We start from the raw sequence: 22382 nt of genomic DNA, 5'->3' as shown, positions 1-22382 counted from the left end.
TCTGCAGTCACACACAGCAGCCCAAACTACGGGATTGTATATGATGAAGTGCCAAATTGAGCTTTGAGGAATTCTGAAAAGAGGGTGACATGTGGTTCCCCGGGTCTCTTCAGTTAAATACTAATAGCTACTTTAATCATGTTCACCCTCTCTCGAGCCAGTGCTCATCTGCCTGTTCCCTCACTCCCTGCTCCTCCAGAGCTCAGACTACTCGGCACATGTGAGACTCAGTTACCTATGACCCTCTGGCCCTCATCATTTTCTTGGGCCCATATCAATACTGTCATGGATGAGACAGGGAGGATGAGGCCAGGTCACTGCTGGAGATTGGGTTTGATTCAAACCCTAGAGGAGGATTTAACACGCAGTGGAAATTATGACCTGAGTTGAGGGGAAATTGCAGGGTCAAATCACATGGGAGGACTACCCTAGTTGAGTTAAAGGTGTTGAGTTCATTCTGAGGAGGCTTCCTAGATTGCTGCTGGGTAAGGTGATTAAGTCTAGGAAGGACAGGATATTTGCCTAGGAGGAGCCACTGGAAGATCAGAGTAAGAATCATTTTCAAGGTGAGCTGGAAGGGAGGCAGATGTCTGAGTGACCCAGTCCCTGAAGAGGTGAACCCCAGTTATGTCTGAGATTTGTTGAGTGGACAGCTATAAATAGTTGTGGCTTATTTATCCAGAAAAACAGCATCTTCTGCGTGCACTTCTCGTCAAGTTGTTACTCCATCCTTCCAAGCCTGACCCCCTTCAACCCTTCAGACCTCAAGCTGAATGACCAGGTGGCTGGGAACCCTTGAGCTAGGAATCAAGACGCAGTTCTGTGTTGAGTGCTGCCTCAATGCTTGGTGTCCATCTACTCTGGCCCTCTACCCTAGGCAGAGGGCAGAAAGAGGTGGCAGGAGTGCAAGAAGTGAGGTCCAGGTTAGAGGACGGGCCAAAGGGCCCTTGGAGAGTTAAGCCCCCAGAGGACAGGTATGCACATCCCCAAGAGTAGGCAGATCCAAGGGGGTCCTAGGGTTGAGAGAAGGGAAAGTGAGATAAGCCCTTCAAGGGCGCACAGGGTGGTGAGGCCACCACTAGGGGGCGATACCCTGGCCATGGCCCTTGGGGGCGGGGCACGCCAAACGCTTCAGGGCTGTGTGAGCCTTAACCTACTGTGTAGGGTGGGGGCGCGAAAGCAGAGAGCATCCTTCCCCCGCCCCACACCCTGTCCTCTCTCTCCGGCTCCGCCCCCAGGCCCCCGCCCCACCCCCAACTCCGCCTCCACCCCCGCCCCGCCTCCGGCCGCGGCCCCTTCTTCCCGCAGCTGGTGCTGTGGTGCTGTGGGGCCGCGGATCCGCGCATCGCTGTCTCTATGGCCGGGGATCTGAGCGCAAAGGTGAGAAAGGCGTGGAGTGCGGGCAGTGGCAGGGCCTGGGCCTGGGGGCGGGGGCCACGCCAGGCCTTCTCCACGTCTATTATACCCTCCAAGCTGGGTCAGGCCTTTCTCACCACCAAGTCCCCTGGCCCCGCATAAAGGCTCTAGAGGGGCGCGGGCCAGGCCTCGGGCCGCGCTGGGCGCAGAACTGCCGCCGCAGAGTCAGGAACTGGCATGGGGCGGGGGCCCGCGTGGCGAACAGTGTTCCCTAGGATCTGGGTCACGTCTCCCAGCGTCCGGCAAGATCGAAGGAGAGCTTGTCCTCGGTCTGCAGCAGTAGAGGCTGAGGTTAGACCTGAGGCGAGGAAGAGAACCGCGGACTGTCCAGGATGGTGGAGGGAGAGGATAGTGGGGGAGGGGTTCTCAGGCCAGGGGGGATCGCCACCCTACTGGGTGGAGGGAGAAACCGCCCACACTAGGCAGGTGGACATCTGGAATGAAGGTCGAGAATCTGCTGATCCTACACGGATCCTGTTTGAGGGCTGTCTCCCCTCCTCAGTTCCCTCTGCCCTAACATCTAATAATGGGCAGGTGGTTAGAGTTCAGGGGGCTGGCCCTGGGGAGGAACCCAAGCTGTGGAACTGAGGGTGGAGTGTGAGATGTGGACTAGAGACCTTGAAACCTCTTTGCCAATGGGGGAGAGGGGTGGCATCACTACCCCCCCATTTAGCCCCGCACTCCCTCCCAACAGGTTAAGTGGGGGCTGAGAGCTACATCCCAACTCCCATGTCTAGAATTGCAGTATTCATGGAAGTAGAGGAGGGCCAAGTTACATGTTCCATTCCATCTTTCCTTTGCTAAAACTAGGGGCCTCCTCCTACCTGGGTTAAGTAGCCCCTCCTTCCCTAGCAGAGCGGCCTTGACCCATACATCCATTCAATCTGAGCATCCGAGGTCAGAAGCCTCCCCTATCACTACACACACACACACACACAAACACACACTCACAAACACATACTTGGATTCTGGCCTTAGAATTGGGACTTTGGAAAAGGAGGCAGGGTTCTGCTCTGCATCTTACCCTCAGTGGACACTGGCAGCCTCCAAGCCTGCAGTGAAAACTAGACCCCTTATGTACATATGCTTGTCTCTGTGTAGATGTTATTGTGTATTTGAGAACTGTGCGCATACACATGTACTTGATCCTTCTGTGAACATGACAGTGCCTGACCCAGTGTATCAGTGGGTTTGTGTGCATGTCCCTACACGTATGTGTGTATGTGCAAGACCCTCCTGTGAATAGGTGTACAATCCTTCATATACACATGTGTCGGTTTATTACCCTCCATGTTAACCCTTGAGGCTGGGTGACCTACTAAATGAATGGGCATGTGAATACAACCTTACATGTGAATATGTATGAACACATGTGGCAGGCCCTTTAGGTGAATATATGTGTGCACAAACCTCCCTGTGAATGAGTGTGTGCATGACTCTCCTGTAAATACATGTGTTCACAGCCCTCCTATGAATATGTATGTATGTGTGTACCATCAGCATGCACATCACTTTGGACATATGTGACTCTTGTGCAAACCTATGTAAGTGTGCCATGCACCACACTCTGAGTGGTTCCTCTGACCTGGGGTGTGTTCATCTTGCCCAATCCTAGGGACTGATCCCTCCTAGCCATAGGGCTCCCCTCTCCACTTGTGCATTGGGTAAATAGGAGGCCCCAAAGGTAAACAGGTGTGCCTCTACAGTAAGAGGTGGGGCACAGGCAGTTTACCTGAGGCATCCTGCTGTCTTCACCCCCAAATCAGAAGCTGATGCTTCTTTTGTGGTTCAGAGACCCTCTTCTGTCTACTCATACCCTCATTCTCCCCCTCTGGGCTCTGCCCACTACAGGGGTGACCTTTACCTCTTGCAAAAATGCTCCAAATTTCTGTTCTCCCTCTGGCCAACTCCTGGTCCCTCCCCTCTCCTCAAGGCCACATAGTTAATATTTGACCTGGAAGGGAGAGAAGAGGCCAATGGCCCCTCTGGCCTTGTTTGTGGGCCTCTGATGAGATTGGGTGAGTCAGGCTTCCTCCACACCTAGCCCGGCCAAGCTTCGAAGCTTCAGAGATCAAACCTGTTACAGGGGTCAGAGGAGGCCTGCCTGCCACATACCCCAACCCCATCCCCAGCTTGCTGGCTTGAGGGAGGGTCTAGGTGTGGCAGTAGTCTCCAAGATATGCCAGGGAGGTGGCCAAGAACTCAGGGATCCCACTGTTCACCTTTTCCATGTGGCTTATGTCTCAATTAAGTGGCCTTGAACACTAGAGCCTCCTGCACAGACATTATACCTGTGCAGCCAGGGGGTGCCCAGATACCCCCACCTGTGCCTGTGAGTGCCTGTTGGCAGGTAGGGGCATGTGTAGATACCTAGCCAGAGAGTGCAGTACAGACTCGCAGGGGCAGGGCAGAGATGTGCACCCCCTTGGAGAAGAATGCTGAGGAGGAGTATCTAATTAAAGAGAAATTCCAGAGGGAGCTCTCAGGCCAGGAAAAAGAAAGAACAAAGGGAAAACTGGACAAAATAAACAAAGGCCCATTAAGTGTCTCTGCCCAGGCTTTCCTGCACAAGGCACCCCCGCAGGCAGCAGGGGCAGCTGCTGCCCGAGTTGGGTCTCATTGCTGGGAGAAAGCATTCTCCCTGAGAACCAAGGCTCCACTGAGGTGGAGGCCTAGCTAAGCTTCTGACTCGGTCAGAGGAGGGCTGTTACCTCGGTTTTGGGTTGAAGGGAGTCTAAGGTATTGTAAAGTGGGCAAATTCCACTCAACTTCCTGCATCAGAGCAGCGAGTCAACAGAATGACTGAGGCAATTCTCTTGTGGGAGTTTTGTAGATGCTGGACCTCCTCCCTTTGGTACCACCTGAAGTCTGGGGTAATGCTGTCTACCTTCCACCCACACACAAATCAAAGGGTTTTTCTCCTGTTTCTTTCTTCAGAAAACGGACCTCAGAGAGCCAGGACTAACTCTGCTGTCAGAGGAGGGTGACCCCATCAGTGACCTACAACCCCTCTGTGATCCCACAACTCCCTCTCCCAGTGGAGTTTGTATTAGATGCCAATAGGCAGTGTATAATCCATTCCTCCTCTTGACCACTTACCTGGGATTCCATGGCCACACAACCCTGTGATTCCATGTCTCCCCTATTCCAGGACCCTCCCTGGCCCCATGACTCCTGACCTTCCATGTGACTTCCCTGGACTTTGACCCCTGTGACTATTCTTCCCATCATCCCCTTTACTCTGGCCCTGGCTCCCTTTGGGGGTCTTGTTGGTCTGGGCCTCCCAAGGAAGATGTGGGGGAGGCTCTGGCCCCTCCTCCTGAGCTTCCTGACCGCAACTGCAGTCCCTGGACCCTCGCTGCGGAGACCGTCTAGAGAACTAGATGCCACCCCGCGGATGACCATCCCCTACGAAGGTTAGACACCCCCAACCTCAAGAAGCATCAGCAGCCAGGGCTGCAGGTGGGGAGACAACCTCAGAGCTGGGCTCAAAGCTCCTACTCTCCCCAGAGCTCTCCGGGACCCGGCACTTCAAGGGCCAAGCCCAGAACTACTCAACGCTGTTGCTGGAGGAGGCCTCAGCAAGGCTGCTGGTGGGAGCCCGAGGTGCCCTGTTCTCTCTCAATGCCCACAACATAGGAGATGGGACTCACAAAGAGGTCAGCCTCTGGAACCTGGACTACCCAGAGGGTCTCCAGCTTCATCCAGCTCCCTGGGACCTCAACTTCCTGGAAACCCTGTCAGCCTTCCATAGCCCCCTGGTCAGACAGCACTGCCCTTCCTGACCCAGGTCTCCCATACATCCAATGCTCCTCCTGAAATCTACCCCTACCCAATTTCCCCCGTTCCCTGGGGTCCGATCACCTAGTCCCACAGATAATGGGGAAAGGCAAAGGTATTCTCAATGCATCAGCCCATTCCCTTCCCCCTCCTCCAGATCCGCTGGGAGGCCTCTCCAGAGATGCAAAGCAAATGTCATCAAAAAGGGAAAAACAACCAGGTATGTGGTCTACCCTGTCCCCTGCTCCTTTCCTCTTCCTCCTCAGTTGGGGATATCAGGGTTAGTGGAGACACAGTTGGAGAGGCACAGATCTGCCAGTCATTTGCAGCAACCACAGTAACCACTGTAAGTGTAAGTGCCACTGGAGTGGCAGGCCCTGGGAGCAGGACTTCTAATCCAAACATCTGGTGATCTATTAGCTTGGTCTGCGATAGCATTTTCATCTCCTCTGAGCTCCCAAATAATCACGATAACAATAAGTAATCTCTAGAAAGTGCTGACTTAGCTATTAGCTCACCTAATTCTAAAATAACCCTATGAAATAGTATAATCCTCCATTTTACTGTTGAGAAAAATGAAGCTCTGGTCAAGGAAATAGGTCATGGACCCAGTATTCAGTGGAGGGATGTTAGCAAAGTGTCAGCCCTTTCTGACTAAAGAACAGGGTGTCTACAGGGGTCCTATGTCTGGCTATGTAACAGATCCATCCGGAGAGCTTTTGGAAAACATATTCCCAAGGTCTACCAGCCTGGGAATTCCGATTCAGTGGGTTTGTGGTGGTGCTGGGGCAGCTGCATTTAAAGAAGCATCTCCAGGAGATTCCATCAAAGGCTGCCTCTTGGTACAACATGGGTAGAAAATGGGGCTGGTAAGGCAGATGGAGCCCAGTTTGTGGAGGGCTGTAAACAGCTGGGTGGTTGGATTTTATTCTGTGACAGTGGGCACCCTCACCATTTGATACTTTAGAGACCCTCAAACCTTAATGTGCATGTGAATCACCTGGGTATATTCTAAGTGCAGATGCTAATGCAGTAGGTCTGGGGAAGGGCCTGAGATTCTGCAGTTCTAACAAGCTCCCAGATGAGTCTGACACTGCCGGTCCTGGACCACACTTGGGTAGCAAGGCTTTAGGAGAACATTTCCCAAAGCATGTTCTGAAGAGCATTAATTTTCAAAAGAGGTACTTAATGGTTAGATAAGTTTGGGAAATTCTACATGCTCAGTGCTCCAGTGCACAGCAACACCCTTCAAGCTTTGAGGAGTAAAGGTAGGTTTCACCCATGGTTTCCTACTTATTTGACCACAGAATTCACCCCCACCCCAGCTCCCCCTTTTTTAAATGTAAACATCTTGGGGAAACATTACTACAAGAATATTTTCATGGTCTCAGGCACTGGATGGGTTAAAATAGAATGAGTATGGAGGCGAGGAAGGCAGTGGGGAGGTTGGGGGCATCATGTAAGTCAGAGGAGGGAGACCTGAGCAGGCTGGTGGAGAAGAGAGATGGATGCCAAAGTTCTACACCTGGTGAGGGAATGGGATGAGAAAAACAGGCCAGCATGGACTCAAACCCTGGGTAACAGGCAGGAGGAGGACTCGTTAACAAGGCAAAGAAGTCAAGAGGGCGGCAGCTTAGGGCATTTGATGGGCAGAGACCAGTGTGGCTGGAATAGGGTGAATGAGGCCAGAGGAAGGGGCAGGGCCCTATCATGCAGGCCTGGAGCATATGGAACCCTATGTTCAGGACTCTGGTGAGCCACTGAAGGGTTTTTAAATACAGCGGTGACATGGTCTGGTTTATATTTTTAAAATATGCCTTGGAAAGTAGGTTGCAAGAGGGTGCTGACTGGTAGAATCTCTCTGAAAGGAAACTCCAGACAATGGTAACAGCAGTCTCCTTTGAAGGCAACAAGGATAAAAGGGAGACTATTTACAACATATCCCTTTGTTCCTTTTGAATTTTACACTGTGTGCCTGTATTCCTCACTCACTGAATAAATAAGTAGTTTTTGTAAAGACTGGCGGAGGGCTGGAAGAGCTGTCAGGTGGTCGCTGTAGTTGTCCAGGGAAGAGATGATGGTGGTAATTTGGGCTAGGGTGGCAGTAATGGAGGGGGAGTGGACCAAGTCATAAGACATGTAGGACAAAGGCTTAATCATGACAGAGACTGAATGTAGGGGTGAGGGAATGGGAAGCAGCAAAGATGACGCCTGGTTTCTGGACTGAGTACAGGATGGACAGATGAAGTGAGGTGGGAATGACTGGACGAACAGGTTTAAGAGGGAAGACGCAGGTTAGGAAGGAGGGGATGAGCTTGGTTTCTGACAACATGAGTTTGACATGTCTGTGGGATATCAGGTAGAAAGATAGCTGGAAGCTGGGGGTGGGTTTGGTAATGCCAGCCCAAAGCAGGTATGGGAGCTCCATGACTGGGGGACATTGCTGAGAAGGAGATGTGAGAGAGAAGCATCTTAGAGCAGTGAGAGCCCTTGGAGCCGCCGGAACTGCTGGTGCAGGGGACAACAGAAGATGCAGGAGAATCCAGCCAAGCGTGTCAGATAATCCAGGAGATAGTGGAGAGAAGAGGGGTCATGCCATTGGGAGGCCAAAGGACAGTGAGTTCCAGGGAACAGTCTGTGTTCTAGGCAGTGAAAATGCCCACAAGGATCTTGGGAAGAACTATTTGTCCTGTGGGTAGGGGCAAGAGCCAGACTACAAAGCTGATCTAATGGAAGAGGTCTCTAAGGAGACCCAGGGCTCACAGCCCTCCCCTACCTATGCCACAGACGGAGTGCTTCAACCATGTGCGATTCCTGCAGTGGCTCAATGCCACCCACCTCTACGCGTGCGGGACTCATGCCTTCCAGCCTCTATGTGCAGTCATTGTGAGTCTGCCTGCCCCTGCCCTGCTTGCTGGTCCCTGACTGCAGACTGGTCTGACCTTGGGCAACAACCCCTGCCTGTCCTCAGGATCACTGACTTCTGGCCCTTCCTTCCCCCAGGATGCTGAGACCTTCACCTTGCCAACCAGCTTCGAGGAAGGGAAGGAGAAGTGTCCTTATGACCCAGCTCGTGGCTTCACAGGTCTCATCATTGGTGAGCATGCCCTCCTCCCCGACCCAGGCCCCTCATCCATAAGCATGCTGTTTGTGGGACATGGATCTCATTGCTAGGACTTGCCACCCATGTGTGTTATGTGTCTGGTTGTACGTGACATGTCTCTCATGCCTGGTATGTCCCTGCCTCAGATGGAGGCCTCTACACAGCCACGCGGTACGAATTCCGTAGCATTCCTGACATCCGACGGAGCCGCCACCCACATTCCCTGAGGACTGAGGAGGCACCGATGCACTGGCTCAATGGTTAGCAGGACAATGCAAAGGATGATCAGGGGGACAGGAGACTACTTCTTCATCTCTACTGCCATCCCCAAACCCCCAGGAGAGCCTGTTTATTCCTGTGCGTTGTTGAGTGAGAGCGGTGGGTGGAGACGCCCAGCCTATCTCAGAAACCACCTGTACTGCCTGACCCACAGATGCTGAGTTTGTGTTCTCTGTCCTGGTGCGGGAGAGCAAGGCCAGTGCAGTGGGTGATGATGACAAGGTTTACTACTTCTTCACGGAGCGTGCTGCTGAGGAGGGTTCCGGCAGCTTTGCTCAGAGCCGCGGCAGCCACCGCGTTGCCCGCGTGGCCCGTGTGTGCAAGGTGAGCAGGACTGAGGTCAGGGCAAGGGTGTAGAGGCTGAACCTCTGACCCTGGCCCTTGATGCCACGCCCCTACCTTCCCAGGGAGACCTGGGAGGGAAGAAGATCCTACAGAAGAAGTGGACCTCCTTCTTAAAGGCGCGTCTCATCTGCCACATTCCACAGTATGAGACACTACGTGGTGTCTGCAGCCTGGAAGCGGACACCTCAGCCCGCACGCACTTCTATGCGGCCTTCACGTTGACCACACAGTGGTCAGTGCAGGGACAGTGGGGAGGCAAGGAACGGGGACAACATAAGGGCTGGAGCAGAGGTCAATGAGGATGAGATAGGACCTATCATGGGGAGCCTGGCTGCAGACAGAATTTCAGGCACATCCAGTGGCCTGCTGACCCTCAGGAGAGGCCCTATGGGCCTGGAGCTGGGGTTGGTCAGGGTAACAGTGGGCTCCAGGCCAGGCAGGGGGAAGGCTCCACTTAGTGTGGCTCAGCCCCTCCTCTACATCCCATCCCTAGGAAGACCCTGGAGGCCTCAGCCATCTGCCGCTACGACCTGGCCGAGATGCAGGCTGTCTTTGCAGGCCCCTACATGGAGTACCAGGATGGTGTCCGGCGCTGGGGCCGCTACGAGGGAGGCGTGCCAGAGCCCCGGCCTGGCTCGGTGAGTTCCCAGGCCTGGAGTCACTGCTGAGTAGCAGGACCCCTGAGAGAGGCAGAAGGGTCTAACCTTGTGGGGAGGATGGGCAGGTGGTAGAGTCCTGAGATTCACCAACCCCATCTCCCACCACAGTGCATTACAGATTCATTGCGCAGTCGAGGCTACAACTCATCCCAAGACTTGCCATCCCTGGTCCTGGACTTCGTGAAGTTGCACCCACTGATGGCTCGGCCCGTGGTGCCCACACGTGGACGGCCCTTGCTGCTCAAGCGCAGCGTGCGCTACACGCACCTCACAGGGACACCTGTCACCACGCCTGCTGGACCCACCTATGATCTGCTCTTTCTGGGCACAGGTGCTTCTGATCCCTGGCCTGAGCCCTCTGGTGACTGCTGACCTGAGTCCTTGATCCCTATTGACCTCTAGCCCCCTGGATGACCCTTGATCACAAAACCCTGGTAATCACTGATGTCAGTTCTTCAATGAACACTCACTACTGGCCCCCAGTGACCACTAGCTCTTGGTGACTACTGATTCCTGTCACCAACCACAATGACGTCTGACCCTGGTCACTAATGCTTCTGAATCCAATCATTCTTGCCATGACCAGGTGGGAGTTCCCAGTGTCCTGAGGGCCCACAGCTATTGGCTGAATCCTTGTCTCTGACCACATGACTCCAAGCTGCTCCCTTCAGGCTATTGCAGGGAGCTGAGAGTAGATTCCACTGTCGGAGTCTGACCTTCTGTCCTTCCCCTACCAGCTGATGGCTGGATCCACAAAGCTGTGGTCCTGGGCTCTGGGATGCACATTACTGAAGAGACACAAGTGTTCAAGGAGCCCCAGTCTGTGGAGAATCTGGTCATCTCTCGGATGCAGGTAGCCCCTGACTCCTAACCCTCAATATTCTGGACTTCCCAGAATAGGTGGAAGGAGTGGGGAGGCTGGCATTGGATGTATGTGTGTCTGTAAGTGGGAGGAGGGTGTTGCCAACCAGCTGTCCTCTCTGGCTCCTAGCATAGCCTCTACGTGGGGGCCCCTAGTGGAGTCATCCAGCTACCACTGTCCAGCTGCTTCCGCTACCGTTCCTGCTACGACTGCATTCTGGCCCGGGATCCCTACTGTGGCTGGGACCCCAGCACCCACACCTGCACAGCGATCACCACTATAGCAAACAGGTCCCAGGGTAGCAGGTGGGAGGTTATAGGGGGCTGTGAGGGTCCTATGCACCCATGGGATCAAGGCCTGAGGGGAGGAGGAAGACCTGCCACCCCAGCTATGGAGAATGGGGGCCAGTTGTTGGTAACAGGCCATTTATTGACCCTTCCACTGGGGGAACTGAAGCCCAGTTCCCTTGTTCATGAATCCTGATCTTCTGTCTCCAGGACAACATTGATACAAGACATAGAGAGAGGAAACCGAGGATGTGAGGGCAGGGACAGGGACACAGGTAAGTGACATCATGGATGTGTGTGGGTCTGGCGGCACATAGCCTTTTCTCTTTACCATTATTTGTCATTTGTATGTGCATGTATGTATCTGAATGGCTGTGTCTGTGCTTTCAGTGAGGATGACCTAGCACAGAGTAAATGCTTAACAAACATTTGTTGCCCCAAAAAATTATAAAGGAGGAAATAGGCTCAAGATACGAAGTTTTATGTCATTCCTGGAGCTTACAGCCAAATGTGTGAGCAGGCAATCAAATGATCACACAAAAAAATTATTATTTTCACTGGTTTTGGTTACAAAAGAAGTAATTACAACTATGCCAAGGGTTTGAAGGATAATAGGTACTTCCCAAGGAAGATCAGATGGCTAAGCTGATATCTGAAGCAAAAGCAAAAGTTAATAATTATAGTTAATATATACTGAGTACCTACCATGTGCCAAGCACTGACCAAACACTTACATGCACAATCTCACTTGTTCTCACAGCATTCCTATTGGAAAGGTACCATTATTACCATCTCCATGAGGGGCAACCTCGCTGAGGCACAGGGAGAATAAGTAAACTGCCCAAAGTTAATCAGTTATTAAGCAGCAGGGTCAGAATTTGAACCTGACCCCAAGCAGGCTGACTGGAGTTTGTGCTTTGGATCATGGCTGTGCTCTCTCCCGCAATTTAACTGGGCAAGCAGAGGGCATGGGGAGGAGATGATACCAAAGCAGAGGGAATAGCAGGCACAGCAAGCTTGGTGTTTGAGCAACAAGAGAAGAGACTGGAGAAATGGGCAGGGACGGTGCTGAGGCAGGGGAGTGGCATGATTTCCTTAATGTTTTTAAAAGGTCACCCCACTGCTGCCTGGAGAATAGATTAGATGGGGGCCAGAGTGGGCCAGCAGTTGGGAAGGAGAGATATGAACAGGTCTGAGATAGATTCTAGAAGCAGAATCTTAGTGAGGGTTAGAGACAAAGGTGAGGGAGAGAGAGAAAAAGGGAACTCTAAGGTCTCTGGGAAATGGCTGGTGGTGCCATTCATGGTGATGACAATTCAGGAAAAAGACCTGGTGTAGTTTGGGAGGGAGGCTTTGGCCTTACTTCTTGTGACATGTCCAAGAGACCTCACATGGAGATGCCTAGCATGTGGAAGATATTCAAGTCTGATGCTCAGAAGAGAGCTCCATGCAGGAGATAGAGATGAGGAATCACTGGCAGATGGCAGGAACTGAAACCGCTGGGAAGGGCCAATGTGAACCTTATGTGGGAGCATGAGCACCGTGATTCCAGATTCTGTGCTTGGTGCTGGGGATGTAACAGTGAACCATCTGGCTTGCCATCTCTAGTACCCTCTCAGGATAGGCAGTCACTGACCACTCTTACTGTCTCCCGCTCCCTCTAGGGCCACCACCACCACTGAAGACCCGTTCTGTGCTCCGGGGTGATGATGTCCTACTGCCTTGTGACCAGCCGTCCAACCTGGCCCGGGCCTTGTGGCTGCTCAACGGGAGCATGGGCCTGAGCGATGGGCAGGATGGCTACCGTGTGGGTGTGGATGGGCTGCTGGTAACAGACACACAGCCTGGGCACAGTGGCAACTATGGCTGCTATGCTGAAGAGAACGGCCTCCGCACCCTGCTGGCCTCCTACAGCCTCACGGTGCGGCCAGCCACTCCTGCCCCAGCTCCACAAGCCCCTGCAATGCCTGGGGCACAACTGGCACCTGATGTGAGGCTGCTCTATGTGTTAGCCATTGCTGCACTTGGTGGCCTCTGCCTCATCCTCGCTTCCTCCCTCTTCTATGTGGCCTGTCTTCGGGGAGGTAGAAGAGGACACCGACGGAAATACTCACTGGGTCGAGCCTGCCGGGCAGGGGGCTCTGCTGTGCAGCTGCAGACAGTCTCAGGCCAGTGTCCTGGAGAGGAATATGAGGGCGATGATGGGGAGGCACCTGGGGGCCTGCAGGGTGGCTGCCTCCAGATCATCCCTGGGGAGGGAGCCCCAGCCCCACCGCCCCCACCCCCCCCACCCCCACCGGCTGAGCTGACCAATGGGCTGGCAGCACTGCCCAGCCGGCTACGTAGGATGAATGGCAACAGCTACGTGCTCCTGAGGCAGAGCAACAATGGCGTGCCGGCAGGGCCTTGCTCCTTCGCAGAGGAGCTCAGCCGCATCCTGGAGAAGAGGAAGCACACGCAGCTCGTAGAGCACCTGGATGAGAGCTCTGTCTGAGCCCAGCCCCTAGGACAAATGCTCTTCTAAACTAGCCTGGCTGCCCCAGGCTGGGCTGCTGCCTCCCCAATGCAGCCACCCTACCTTCACCCCCTAACTCCAGGCCCTTCTCCCAACGTTTTGATGTCCCCGTAGGGCTGGCCAGAGTCAGGCCCAGCCAAAGTCCCCTTCTCAGTCTCCACAGACCCATCTGTGAGCAGCCCAGGCCAACCGGTGCTCCTCAGAGGTAGGTGCTCCCTCAGGCTCTGCACACTCAGACCCAGCTCCTAATCCCTTTTAACCTAAGCACTTGGGAAGAAAGGATGCCATCTTCCTGCCCCATCCATCAGCTCAAACCCTTCCTCTTTCTCCCAGGCAGGGCTCTGCAGATCCAGATGGCCTCAATGTCACCACTCTCTGCATGGCCCCATGTGCTGAATGGTCCTGAAAACAGACAAGACCTTTGCCAGCCACCAGAGCCACACGTACATTCACATGCACACGTGGAAGAATGTCTATTAGCTGGGCTGCAGGGCTCCCACCCCCACCTCCTGGTGCATTTTGGTGTTTCATCCCTTCTGGACTTTGGGTGTCCTCCCAATTGCCACATCCCATCTTATCTAGTCCTCTCTCGTAGTCCCCGCCCCATGTGATGACCTCTTTGGCAAGAGCTTGGGAACAGGCCAGCCTGGGGAGGTAAGACTGCATCATTCCCTCCTCTCCCTTAATGTGCAGCCCTTGTGAGTCAGCCTTCCCACCCCCTTGGTCACTCTCAAGAGTGACAGAGTTCCAGGCATGTCCCTTCCTCATGCACATTTGCTTACATTTCCACTCACATGCACCTTCTGAGCCTCCCCTTGCTGCCTCGGACCTGTGTCTGTTGGGTTTGGTCCATGAACATTTCAGAGGGAGAGTCTCTCCTGTTTAGCTGTCCTCACAGACACTTCCTCTGGACGGGTGACCAACACTGCACTCAATGAGCCAGCCTCCCTCTGGGGACCAAGCATTTGCTATCCCTAGACCAGAGTAAGGGGAGGAGAGATCTGATGTCTCACCTGGCACATGAAGCCCGTTCTTGGAACTATGCAAAGGGCAGAGGCTGGGAGTTTGGATGCTTGGCTCCCACCCCTGTCCTACCTCACCGGGGCACTTTCAGGGTCCAGGGGCCTCTGAAGTCTCCAGGCCCATAAGGGACAATCAAAACCTGACTGAGCTCCAACATTCCCCTTGGGTGAGGATGACTGTTATTTTTGTAGTTGAGAACGTGGACTCCCACGGATTTTTACTGCCCTTCACCCAACCTCTCCCACCTCCACCCCACAATGAATGTATTTATTGTGAGATGGCCACACTTCTTTAGGAATGCCCCCCGCTCACCACCCAGGAAGGCGGGACTGGCATGTGACAGAATGGGGAGCCTGGACTCAGCTCCTCCCCCCACTGTTGGTTAATAAATACCCTCTTTCCCCACACCTATGAGTGGTCTGCTTGGTCTAGTCTGGCCTTCCCCCAGGGGACCGGCTTCTGAGCCTAGGGTGAAGGTGCAGCAGGGTTGGCTTTGCTTCCCACAAAACCATTTGCAGAGGAAATTAGGATCCTCTGCTTCCATTCTGACTGCACTGGGCAAGTACTTAAAGGCTCTCGCTGTTTACTGATGGTGCTAAGGGCATGACAAGCAAAATTACAACAGTCCAAGATTCATACAGAGGATTTTAGGTTTTTACCTTCTCAATCTTTTCCTCACGCTGGCCCTGCCCCCCTCCTTTTTTAGTTAAGCCTAGAAAATGCTGCCTATTTATCAGCTGGCCTGAGAACATTCTCTCCAAGGGTCAGGCCTAGATTAATCACATAGCCATTGATAATACACCATCCTGAAGAGTTATTACTCATTCTGCTTCTGGTTTTAGTATAATAAAAAAAAAATGGGGTTATAGTTAAAATATGCACGTATTTGGAAATAAGACTTCAAGTGTGACCTTGGCAAGTTTATTAACTTCAGTTTTCTAATCTGCAGACACACGTTCACAAAGATACACATGGCCTAGCCCAGTTCCAGGCTCACAGCAGAGTATAAGGTGCTAGCTCTCTCTAGGTCAATGGTTGTAGAAACAGGACACAGGAGATTCTTCAGAAGTCAAACCTGAAAACCCTCACTGTGATCTGAGAACTCTGATTCCAGAGAAGAAGACACAGCAAGATCCTTGAAGACTCTCAGGTTTCAGGGATGTCAACTGGGTAACAATTAGGAGACTCACAAAGTCACTGCCCCTCTCAGTGGGCACCAAAAAGAAACAGGCAGCTCTTCTTTATCCCAAGCACTAGCTTTGGCATCAACTTTGCCTTTGGTGGGCTCCATCTGTCTACCTGGGCTTGGAATCCCGTGAACCAGTTGGGGAAGAATCACCTCTACTGGGCCGAGTCCAAAGCCTGGGATTGGAGTTGGTGGGGCAACTCTTCACTGTACTTGCACCTGGCCTGGGGCAGGATCCTGGACCTCTCTGGGGCGCAGCCCGCCCAATGTTGTCGATTTGTTGGTGAAGGGATGCCACTGGCCCTGGATGCTAGGGCTGTCCGTGTGGAAGGGCTTGCGGATGCGGATCACATCCAAGCCCGACTGGTCCGCCAGCTTCTGCACCAACGTAGCGATCTCCTCGACCGACTTGCAGTGGATGCTCTCCTCGCGCACAGCCCCGTTAACTGGCCGAAAGGAGGTAGGGGTAAGAGGAAGCTGATCAGATGTCAGATGAGCGGCGGACGAGCAGGCCAAGCACCCCCCGATGCCGCCCTCCAGCCCTCGTCCGGCCCCACTCACGGTATTCGGCCACAACCCTCGGCACACAGCACGGCCGCGGGTTCACGTATATTACGACCCCGGGATTCCGTCGGGCGAAGTCAGTCACCTCATGTTCCACGAACTCCCTGAAGGACCCGAGAAGGGTGAGCAAGGTGACCCTTGACCCGGGGTGACCTCGGCCCGGAATCGCACCCCCGCGCCCTTCCCCGGCTCACCTGGCGCCGCGGGAAGAGGGCGCGTCCCGGCTGAGGCTAAAGCTGAGGCGCTGCAGCTGCTGTACGTAGCGACCCAGCCCATTGTGCAGGACACTGGTCAGGAAGCGGCTAGCGGTCCCGCGCGCCGTCATGGCCACAGATCCAAGATACCCCAGCCGAACCGAGCCGAGCCGAGCCGAGCCGATCCTGGAGAAATGGGGGAAGGACTAACCCGGGGCTTCCGGTTCCGGGAACACTCGCGCCGCGGCAGTTTTGCTTCCGAGGTCACGGCGAGTGGCGCGCACAAGTGACCCACGTTGCCAGTGACAGGGGTGGGCTGAGAGTGATGACGCGGGGCTGAAGAGGCCACGCGGCTGAGGCGCGACAGGCATCTCTCTGGGCACGGAGCTCGGCGGGAGCGGCGGAGTGGCGCTCCGGTCGCTTGGAGTTCCCTTGAAGGAAGGAGCAGCGGATCAGGCCTCTAGCAGGGGGCTCAGCAGAGACACTACGAGAAGGACGCTAGCGGCCGCAAAGATGACAACGTGGAGGGGCAGTAGTGGCAAGGAGATGATCTAAAGAAACTATATCGGCGAGGCACGAGGGGCGCCGCAGAGGGTGGCGGAGGGGAGCGGCGGGGGAAAAGCTGTGGAGGACCTAAGAGGTAGGGAACCGGCCACAGGGTCGCGGATGTGAAAGGCTCGTGTCCTGGGCCATAGATGTGAAGCGGCAATGTAGAGGGGCTGAAGCGGATTCAGAGGAAGAGGAATGCTTTTTGGAGGATCCCCAGGGTCTGACCTAGTGAAGGCACCCGAACCGGGCACATAAGACATTTCAGGCAGTGACTTCCTCCATTTGACTAGAAATGTGGGTCCTTCTCCGAAGTGGGTGCCCCCTCCGCATCCTGCTGCCCCTGCGTGGGTCGTGGATGAGTCGGAGGGGCCTGCCACGAAACTTGGCCCCCGGCCCTCCTCGCAGACGGTATAGGAAAGAGGCTCTCCCCGCCTTGGAGGTACCAGTGTTGCCTGTAACTGCAACTGAAATACGCCAATATTTGCGAGCACATGGGATTCCCTTCCAGGATGGGCACAGCTGCCTTCGGGCACCAAGCCCCTTTGTAGGGGCTTCGAAACTCAAGGACCAGACTGGTGCTACCACTTCCTTCAGTCTCTTTATTGACAAGACCACAGGCCGCTTCCTCTGCATGACGAGCCTAGCAGAGGGGAGCTGGGAAGACTTCCAGGCCAGCGTGGAGGGGCGAGGTGATGGGGCCAGGGAGGGGGTCCTGCTTAGTGAGGCCCCAGAAGCTGAGAACAGTGAGGAGGTCCGGAGGATCTGGGACCGAGCAATACCTCTCTGGGAGCTGCCTGAACCAGAGGAGGCTCAACTGGCTCGTGTGATGTTTGGCCTTACCAAAGTGACAGACGACACACTCAAGCGTTTCAGCGTGCGCTATCTGCGGCCTGCTCGCAGCCTTGTCTTCCCTTGGTTCTCCCCTGGAGGTTTGGGATTACGAGGCCTGAAGCTACTAGGGGCTGAAGACCAGGGGGGTAGAGTGCACTATGTGGAGACCACCATTCCCCGGCCTGGTTCCTACCACAACCTGTTCGGATTACCACTGATCAATCGTCGAGATGTTGAGGTGGTACTAACAAGTCGTGAGCTGGACAGCCTGGCCTTGAACCAGTCCACAGGGCTGCCAACCCTTGCCCTACCCCGAGGAACAGCCTGCTTACCCCCTGCCTTGCTTCCTTACCTTGAACAGTTCCGGCGCATCGTGCTCTGGCTGGGGGATGACCTTCGGTCCTGGGAAGCTGCCAAGTTGTTTGCCCGAAAACTGAACCCCAAGAGATGCTCCTTGGTGCGGCCTGGAGACCAGCAGCCCTCTCCCCTGGAGGCTGTGAACCAAGGTTTAAACCTTTCCCGTATTCTACGTACTGCCCTGCCCGCCTGGCACAAGTCTATTGTGTCTTTCCGGCAGCTTCGGGAGGAGGTGCTTGGAGAACTGTCAAATGTGGAGCAGGCAGCCGGCGTTCGCTGGAGCCGCTTCCCAGACCTCAATCGTCTCTTGAAGGGACATCGGAAGGGCGAACTGACAGTCTTTACAGGTGACCCTTTGGGAAATCACTACTTAGAGGTGGGGCAGAGGACCAGATGACTAAAGCATGTGGGTTTGGGCCACAGTAAAAGCGGAAGAAGAGCCTTCCCCTCCTAACTTTGAAACTCTGCACATGTCTTGGTTTCAAGGGTAGGGCTTTCCTCCCTCACCCAGGTCTGTGTCCAACCCCCCATGCAGGGCCAACAGGCAGTGGAAAGACGACATTCATCAGCGAGTATGCCCTGGATTTGTGTACGCAGGGGGTGAACACGCTGTGGGGTAGCTTTGAGATCAGCAATGTGAGACTAGCCCGGGTCATGCTGACACAATTTGCTGTGGGGCGGCTGGAAGAGCAACTGGACAAATATGATGAGTGGGCTGACCGCTTTGAGGACCTGCCCCTCTATTTCATGACTTTCCATGGGCAACAGAGCATCAGGTGAGCTTCCCAGGCCTGGGGTTTTTAAAGAATGGGAGGGCAGGAGAACAGACCTGCAACAGTTTTCTGACTGGGATGGTCTGGAGACTACTTGTAATTGACTTTGAATTCATTGCCCCTTTCTCTTCCCAGGACTGTAATAGACACGATGCAACATGCAGTCTACGTTTATGACATTTGTCATGTGGTCATCGACAATCTGCAATTTATGATGGGTCATGAGCAGCTATCCACAGACAGGTAACATCCTCCTCTTGTCTAGCTGTAACCCACTTGAACATACATGTCTTCTCAGGCAGCTGGCTTCTAGACATGCACCCTGTACTCTTATTTCCTGACAGGCACATACCATCCTTTGTGTATTTCTATCTCTGTGGAGGTTTGGGATGTGGCAGTAAGAAGTATGGACAGGGACCTAAGTGTGAGTCCTTGGGTAGAGGGAAGTAGAGCAAGGTTGTGTTTGTTGGGAGATGTGAACGAATGAAGAGTATGTCTATGTTCTTGTCCTTCAGTGTCTAGTAACCTGTTTGCTTTGTTGGGGTTGGGGCAGGATTGCAGCCCAAGACTATATCGTTGGGGCCTTTCGGAAGTTTGCAACAGACAGTAGCTGCCATGTGACACTGGTCATTCACCCCCGGAAAGAGGATGATGATAAGGAACTACAGACAGCATCCATTTTTGGTTCAGCCAAAGTAAGTGGTCTTTAGAAGAGTTCAAACTATGGAGAGTAGAAGAGGCAGTTGTGAGCATGGACAGCCCTCACTGAGCCTTAAATCTTCTTGAGTGTCCATCTGGAAGAGATAGGAGGCTGCTGCCTCTGGAGCCATGACATGAGGAATACAAAGGCTGATAATTATTGGTCCTTTGCCCTCCTTGCCCTCCAGGAACTTACATCCTCTATTGGTGAAAAGAATAAGAGTGATTACAACTGAGCATGATAAGAGCTATGATAGGTGGCGTAAGTGTTTGGGGGAACAAAGACAAAAGACATTTGAGTCAGCCAGGGACATCTGGGGAGACTTCCTAGAGGAGGTGTCAATAAAGGTTGGGTTGGGTTTTGGCAGACAATAGGTGTCAAAATAAGCAAATAAATGGGAGTGCCTTCTGAGCAGCTGGACCAGCCTGATCCTGGAGCTTCCAGTGATACACTGAGTGCCTGTTACATGCCAGGCCTGGCATAGAGAATACAGAGCAAGGATCACAGACTATGTGCCATGATGGAACAGACATGGAACTGGGGAAGTTCCACAGAAGTGGGAAGGTGGTGCCTTCTTTACTTACGGGAATCAAGAATGATCTCTCTGATGAAGTGTGACACTTAGACTGGGACCCGTATGATAAGGAACTGGGACTGAGTGAGGTGATAAGCTGTGGAGCAGAAGTGTTAGCAGCAGAGGGAAGAGCATGTACAAAATCTGGGACAGCAACAAGGTTTTCAAGCAGCTGAAAGACTCAAGTGGCCTCAGCTTTGTGGTCAGTAGTTCAAAGAGCTTTGGTGATAAAGGAAGTACTTTTTCCTTCCTGCATTCTTGCTACTCCTCCCTGCACCCTCAGCCTTCCTTTGTGTTGCTCTCATATGTCTTCTCATTGCTCCTTCCTCCTTTGGCCCTTTATCCACCAGGCAAGCCAGGAAGCTGACAATGTTCTGATCCTGCAAGATAGGAAGCTGGTAACCGGGCCAGGCAAACGGTATCTGCAGGTGTCCAAGAACCGTTTTGATGGAGACGTAGGTGTCTTCCCACTTGAATTCAACAAGAACTCTCTCACCTTCTGCATACCACCAAAGAGCAAGGCGCGGCTCAAGAAGATCAAGGATGACAATGGGCTGGTGGCCAAAAAGCCCTCTTCTGGCAAAAAGGGGGCTATGTCCCAGATCTCTGAGACCTGCTCAGGCCAGGCCCCCAACCCCTGCCAGCCAGACCTCTCCAAGCCTTCAAGGTGAAGGCATTGCAGAGCTGGACACTAAAACGAGCCTAGCAGGACAGGCTGGGGTGGAGACTCTTTCTTACTCCTCTGCTAGGGCTGCCACTGTCTTGTGGTCCTGAGCTATGGGCCATTCTCAGTCTGAGGGGCCACGCCTAGAGCAGGGTTCCATTGCAAGAGAATTCAATTTAGCAGATATTTGAGAACCACTGGGTGCCAGACTTTGTTCTAGATCACTGACAAGACAGATGAGGTCCCTGCTTCCACAGAACCTGTAATCTGGTAGAGGAGACAAAACAAGCAGTGAACATATATACATGAAACATAATTTTAGATAGTGAAAAATGCTCTAAAGAAAAAGACAGTAATGTAATAGTGCTTACAGACTAGTTTAAATTAAGGTCTGAAAAAGTGTCTCTGATCAGAGGACATTTGAGCTAGGGCCACAAGAACTAGGATTGAGCCATTTGAACATCTGGAGAAAGAGGGATCCAGGCAGAGGGAAAAGTAAATACAGAGGCCCTGAGGTAGGAACAAGCAGGTTGAGTTCAAAGCAGTGGGGTCAGACCCCCTGAATGAGCAGGTTGAGTTCAAAACAGTGGGGTCAGGCCCCCTGACTTCCTGCCAAAACTTTAGCCCAGGCTTTCAAAGCCAAGGGTGACATGGTAGGTACCAAGTTCCTCTACTCCCCACTCTTGAGCCTGCGGTGGTGCTTACTACCATTAGGTCTGGGTGCTTGGCCTTTGTGATACCAGGGCCTCAAAGGTGGAAGCTTGGCGAGAGTCATGGAAGGAAGCTGGGAGCCCAGAGTGCCTGCCACCTGGACACTGGTCCCATGGTATGCTGCCTTAGACTGCTGGAGTGGATGCAATCATGACTTTTTTGTAGAGCCTTTTCTAGTTTTACTGAAAAAAAAAAATTTTTTTTTTCCATTGCCTTTGTTTCTGTGCTTTTTCTTGTTTGTCCACCAGGTGTCTCCCCAGTCTTTACTGGACTTTCTTACTTTGAATTGGGGTTGGATGCCCCCCCTTCCCTGTAGTCGGAGCTGTGTGCTCCCAGAAAGCAGGAGCATTAAAGGGTCTTCATGTACACACCCCCTTACACTTCTTCATGGCCTAGGGAAGACAGGATGGTGCCTCTTTATCCCTATCTTCCCTGAGGATATCCATGTGATCCCTGGCAGAGGTGTGGGTCACTGGGCCACATGCCAAGGCCTTGCCTGACCAGCTGTCCCTCTGTGACACAAGCCACTCACTGGCTTCTCATTGTGGACTCAAGCTCAGCATATTCTTATCTGGCCTCCCTGTCCATTTCCCTCCTCTTGTACCCTCTCAGCATTTCTCTTATGTTAGTGTGTGTCAGAACTGGGGCTCTTGTTTAGAAATGCACAACCTAGGCCCTGCTCTCCCCTCAGTCCTGGTGCGCTATTTCTGGAGGTTCATTTTTAAGAAGCCCTGAAGTAGACTGTAAAATAACCTACCGAGAGACCCTGTCAGGAATATTTCTAAATAATACTTTCCCATCTCACTTCCTCTGATATCCTAAAATCCTAGTTTCCCTTTAGATTTGCCTGCAAGAGTGATGAGAATGCAAGATGCTCTAAGGGGGCTGGGAGAAGCCTTTTGTAAGGGGGTGGGGGTGGTTCCTGCTTCCTGGAAGCAGGTATACCTTACCAAGGTCTCCCTGTCAATCTAAGAGGGAGCTTCCAAAACTCTGTGGAAGGGTCTCTGGTC

The 22382-nt window shown here is 53.3% G+C and overlaps 3 protein-coding genes across 6 annotated transcripts; 2 read left to right on the top strand and 1 right to left on the bottom strand.

Annotated features, from left to right (window-relative positions):
* Positions 1-1227: 1227 nt before the first annotated feature.
* Positions 1228-14676, top strand: SEMA4G (semaphorin 4G). Of its 3 annotated transcripts, none has more exons than XM_074373750.1 (16): positions 1228-1380; positions 4354-4832; positions 4927-5075; positions 5354-5416; positions 7984-8082; positions 8200-8293; positions 8446-8559; positions 8733-8902; positions 9067-9155; positions 9417-9561; positions 9691-9913; positions 10320-10435; positions 10574-10734; positions 10942-11006; positions 12396-13451; positions 13580-14676. In XM_074373750.1, the coding sequence occupies exons 2-15, from the start codon at positions 4709-4711 to the stop codon at positions 13223-13225; spliced, it is 2442 nt and encodes an 813-aa protein (XP_074229851.1). In that variant the 5' UTR covers positions 1228-1380; positions 4354-4708; the 3' UTR covers positions 13226-13451; positions 13580-14676. The 3 variants fall into 3 exon arrangements, with proteins under 3 accessions (XP_074229851.1, XP_074229850.1, XP_074229849.1); XM_074373749.1 differs by having other exon boundaries at positions 8986-9155; positions 13584-14676; XM_074373748.1 differs by having other exon boundaries at positions 8986-9155.
* Positions 14677-15176: 500 nt separating this feature from the next.
* MRPL43 (mitochondrial ribosomal protein L43) lies at positions 15177-16433 on the bottom strand. The gene is made up of 3 exons (XM_010971032.3): positions 16214-16433; positions 16017-16123; positions 15177-15901 (listed from the first exon to the last, which is right to left on the bottom strand). Exons 1-3 carry the CDS (start codon positions 16342-16344, stop codon positions 15660-15662), a joined length of 480 nt encoding a protein of 159 aa, XP_010969334.1. The 5' UTR covers positions 16345-16433; the 3' UTR covers positions 15177-15659.
* A 51-nt stretch (positions 16434-16484) lies between these two features.
* TWNK (twinkle mtDNA helicase) lies at positions 16485-21581 on the top strand. 2 transcript variants are annotated; one of them, XM_010971033.3, is made up of 5 exons: positions 16485-18297; positions 18486-18726; positions 18859-18966; positions 19277-19418; positions 20348-21581. In XM_010971033.3, the coding sequence occupies exons 1-5, from the start codon at positions 17055-17057 to the stop codon at positions 20666-20668; spliced, it is 2055 nt and encodes a 684-aa protein (XP_010969335.1). In that variant the 5' UTR covers positions 16485-17054; the 3' UTR covers positions 20669-21581. The 2 variants fall into 2 exon arrangements, with proteins under 2 accessions (XP_010969335.1, XP_045363349.1); XM_045507393.2 differs by having other exon boundaries at positions 18162-18297; positions 18548-18726.
* Positions 21582-22382: the final 801 nt, after the last annotated feature.

Source organism: Camelus bactrianus, chromosome 11 (genome assembly GCF_048773025.1).
Source record: "Camelus bactrianus isolate YW-2024 breed Bactrian camel chromosome 11, ASM4877302v1, whole genome shotgun sequence".
NCBI lineage: Eukaryota > Metazoa > Chordata > Mammalia > Artiodactyla > Camelidae > Camelus > Camelus bactrianus.
The sequence above is the reverse complement of the archived record's forward strand: the minus strand, read 5'-3'. Positions and strand labels throughout refer to the sequence as shown.

Excerpts from the sequence above, each read along its gene's own strand:
- SEMA4G (XM_074373749.1), top strand. The coding sequence starts at position 4,709 with ATGTGGGGGAGGCTCTGGCCCCTCCTCCTGAGCTTCCTGACCGCAACT. Across the intron at positions 5,417-7,983 it reads AAAAAGGGAAAAACAACCAG|ACGGAGTGCTTCAACCATGT; the intron begins GTATGTGGTCTA and ends CCTATGCCACAG. Across the intron at positions 8,560-8,732 it reads ACCGATGCACTGGCTCAATG|ATGCTGAGTTTGTGTTCTCT; the intron begins GTTAGCAGGACA and ends CCTGACCCACAG.
- MRPL43 (XM_010971032.3), bottom strand. The coding sequence starts at position 16,344 with ATGACGGCGCGCGGGACCGCTAGCCGCTTCCTGACCAGTGTCCTGCAC. Across the intron at positions 16,124-16,213 it reads CCCTCTTCCCGCGGCGCCAG|GGAGTTCGTGGAACATGAGG; the intron begins GTGAGCCGGGGA and ends CGGGTCCTTCAG. Across the intron at positions 15,902-16,016 it reads GAGGGTTGTGGCCGAATACC|TTAACGGGGCTGTGCGCGAG; the intron begins GTGAGTGGGGCC and ends CCTTTCGGCCAG.
- TWNK (XM_010971033.3), top strand. The coding sequence starts at position 17,055 with ATGTGGGTCCTTCTCCGAAGTGGGTGCCCCCTCCGCATCCTGCTGCCC. Across the intron at positions 18,298-18,485 it reads CGAACTGACAGTCTTTACAG|GGCCAACAGGCAGTGGAAAG; the intron begins GTGACCCTTTGG and ends CCCCCCATGCAG. Across the intron at positions 18,727-18,858 it reads CATGGGCAACAGAGCATCAG|GACTGTAATAGACACGATGC; the intron begins GTGAGCTTCCCA and ends TTCTCTTCCCAG.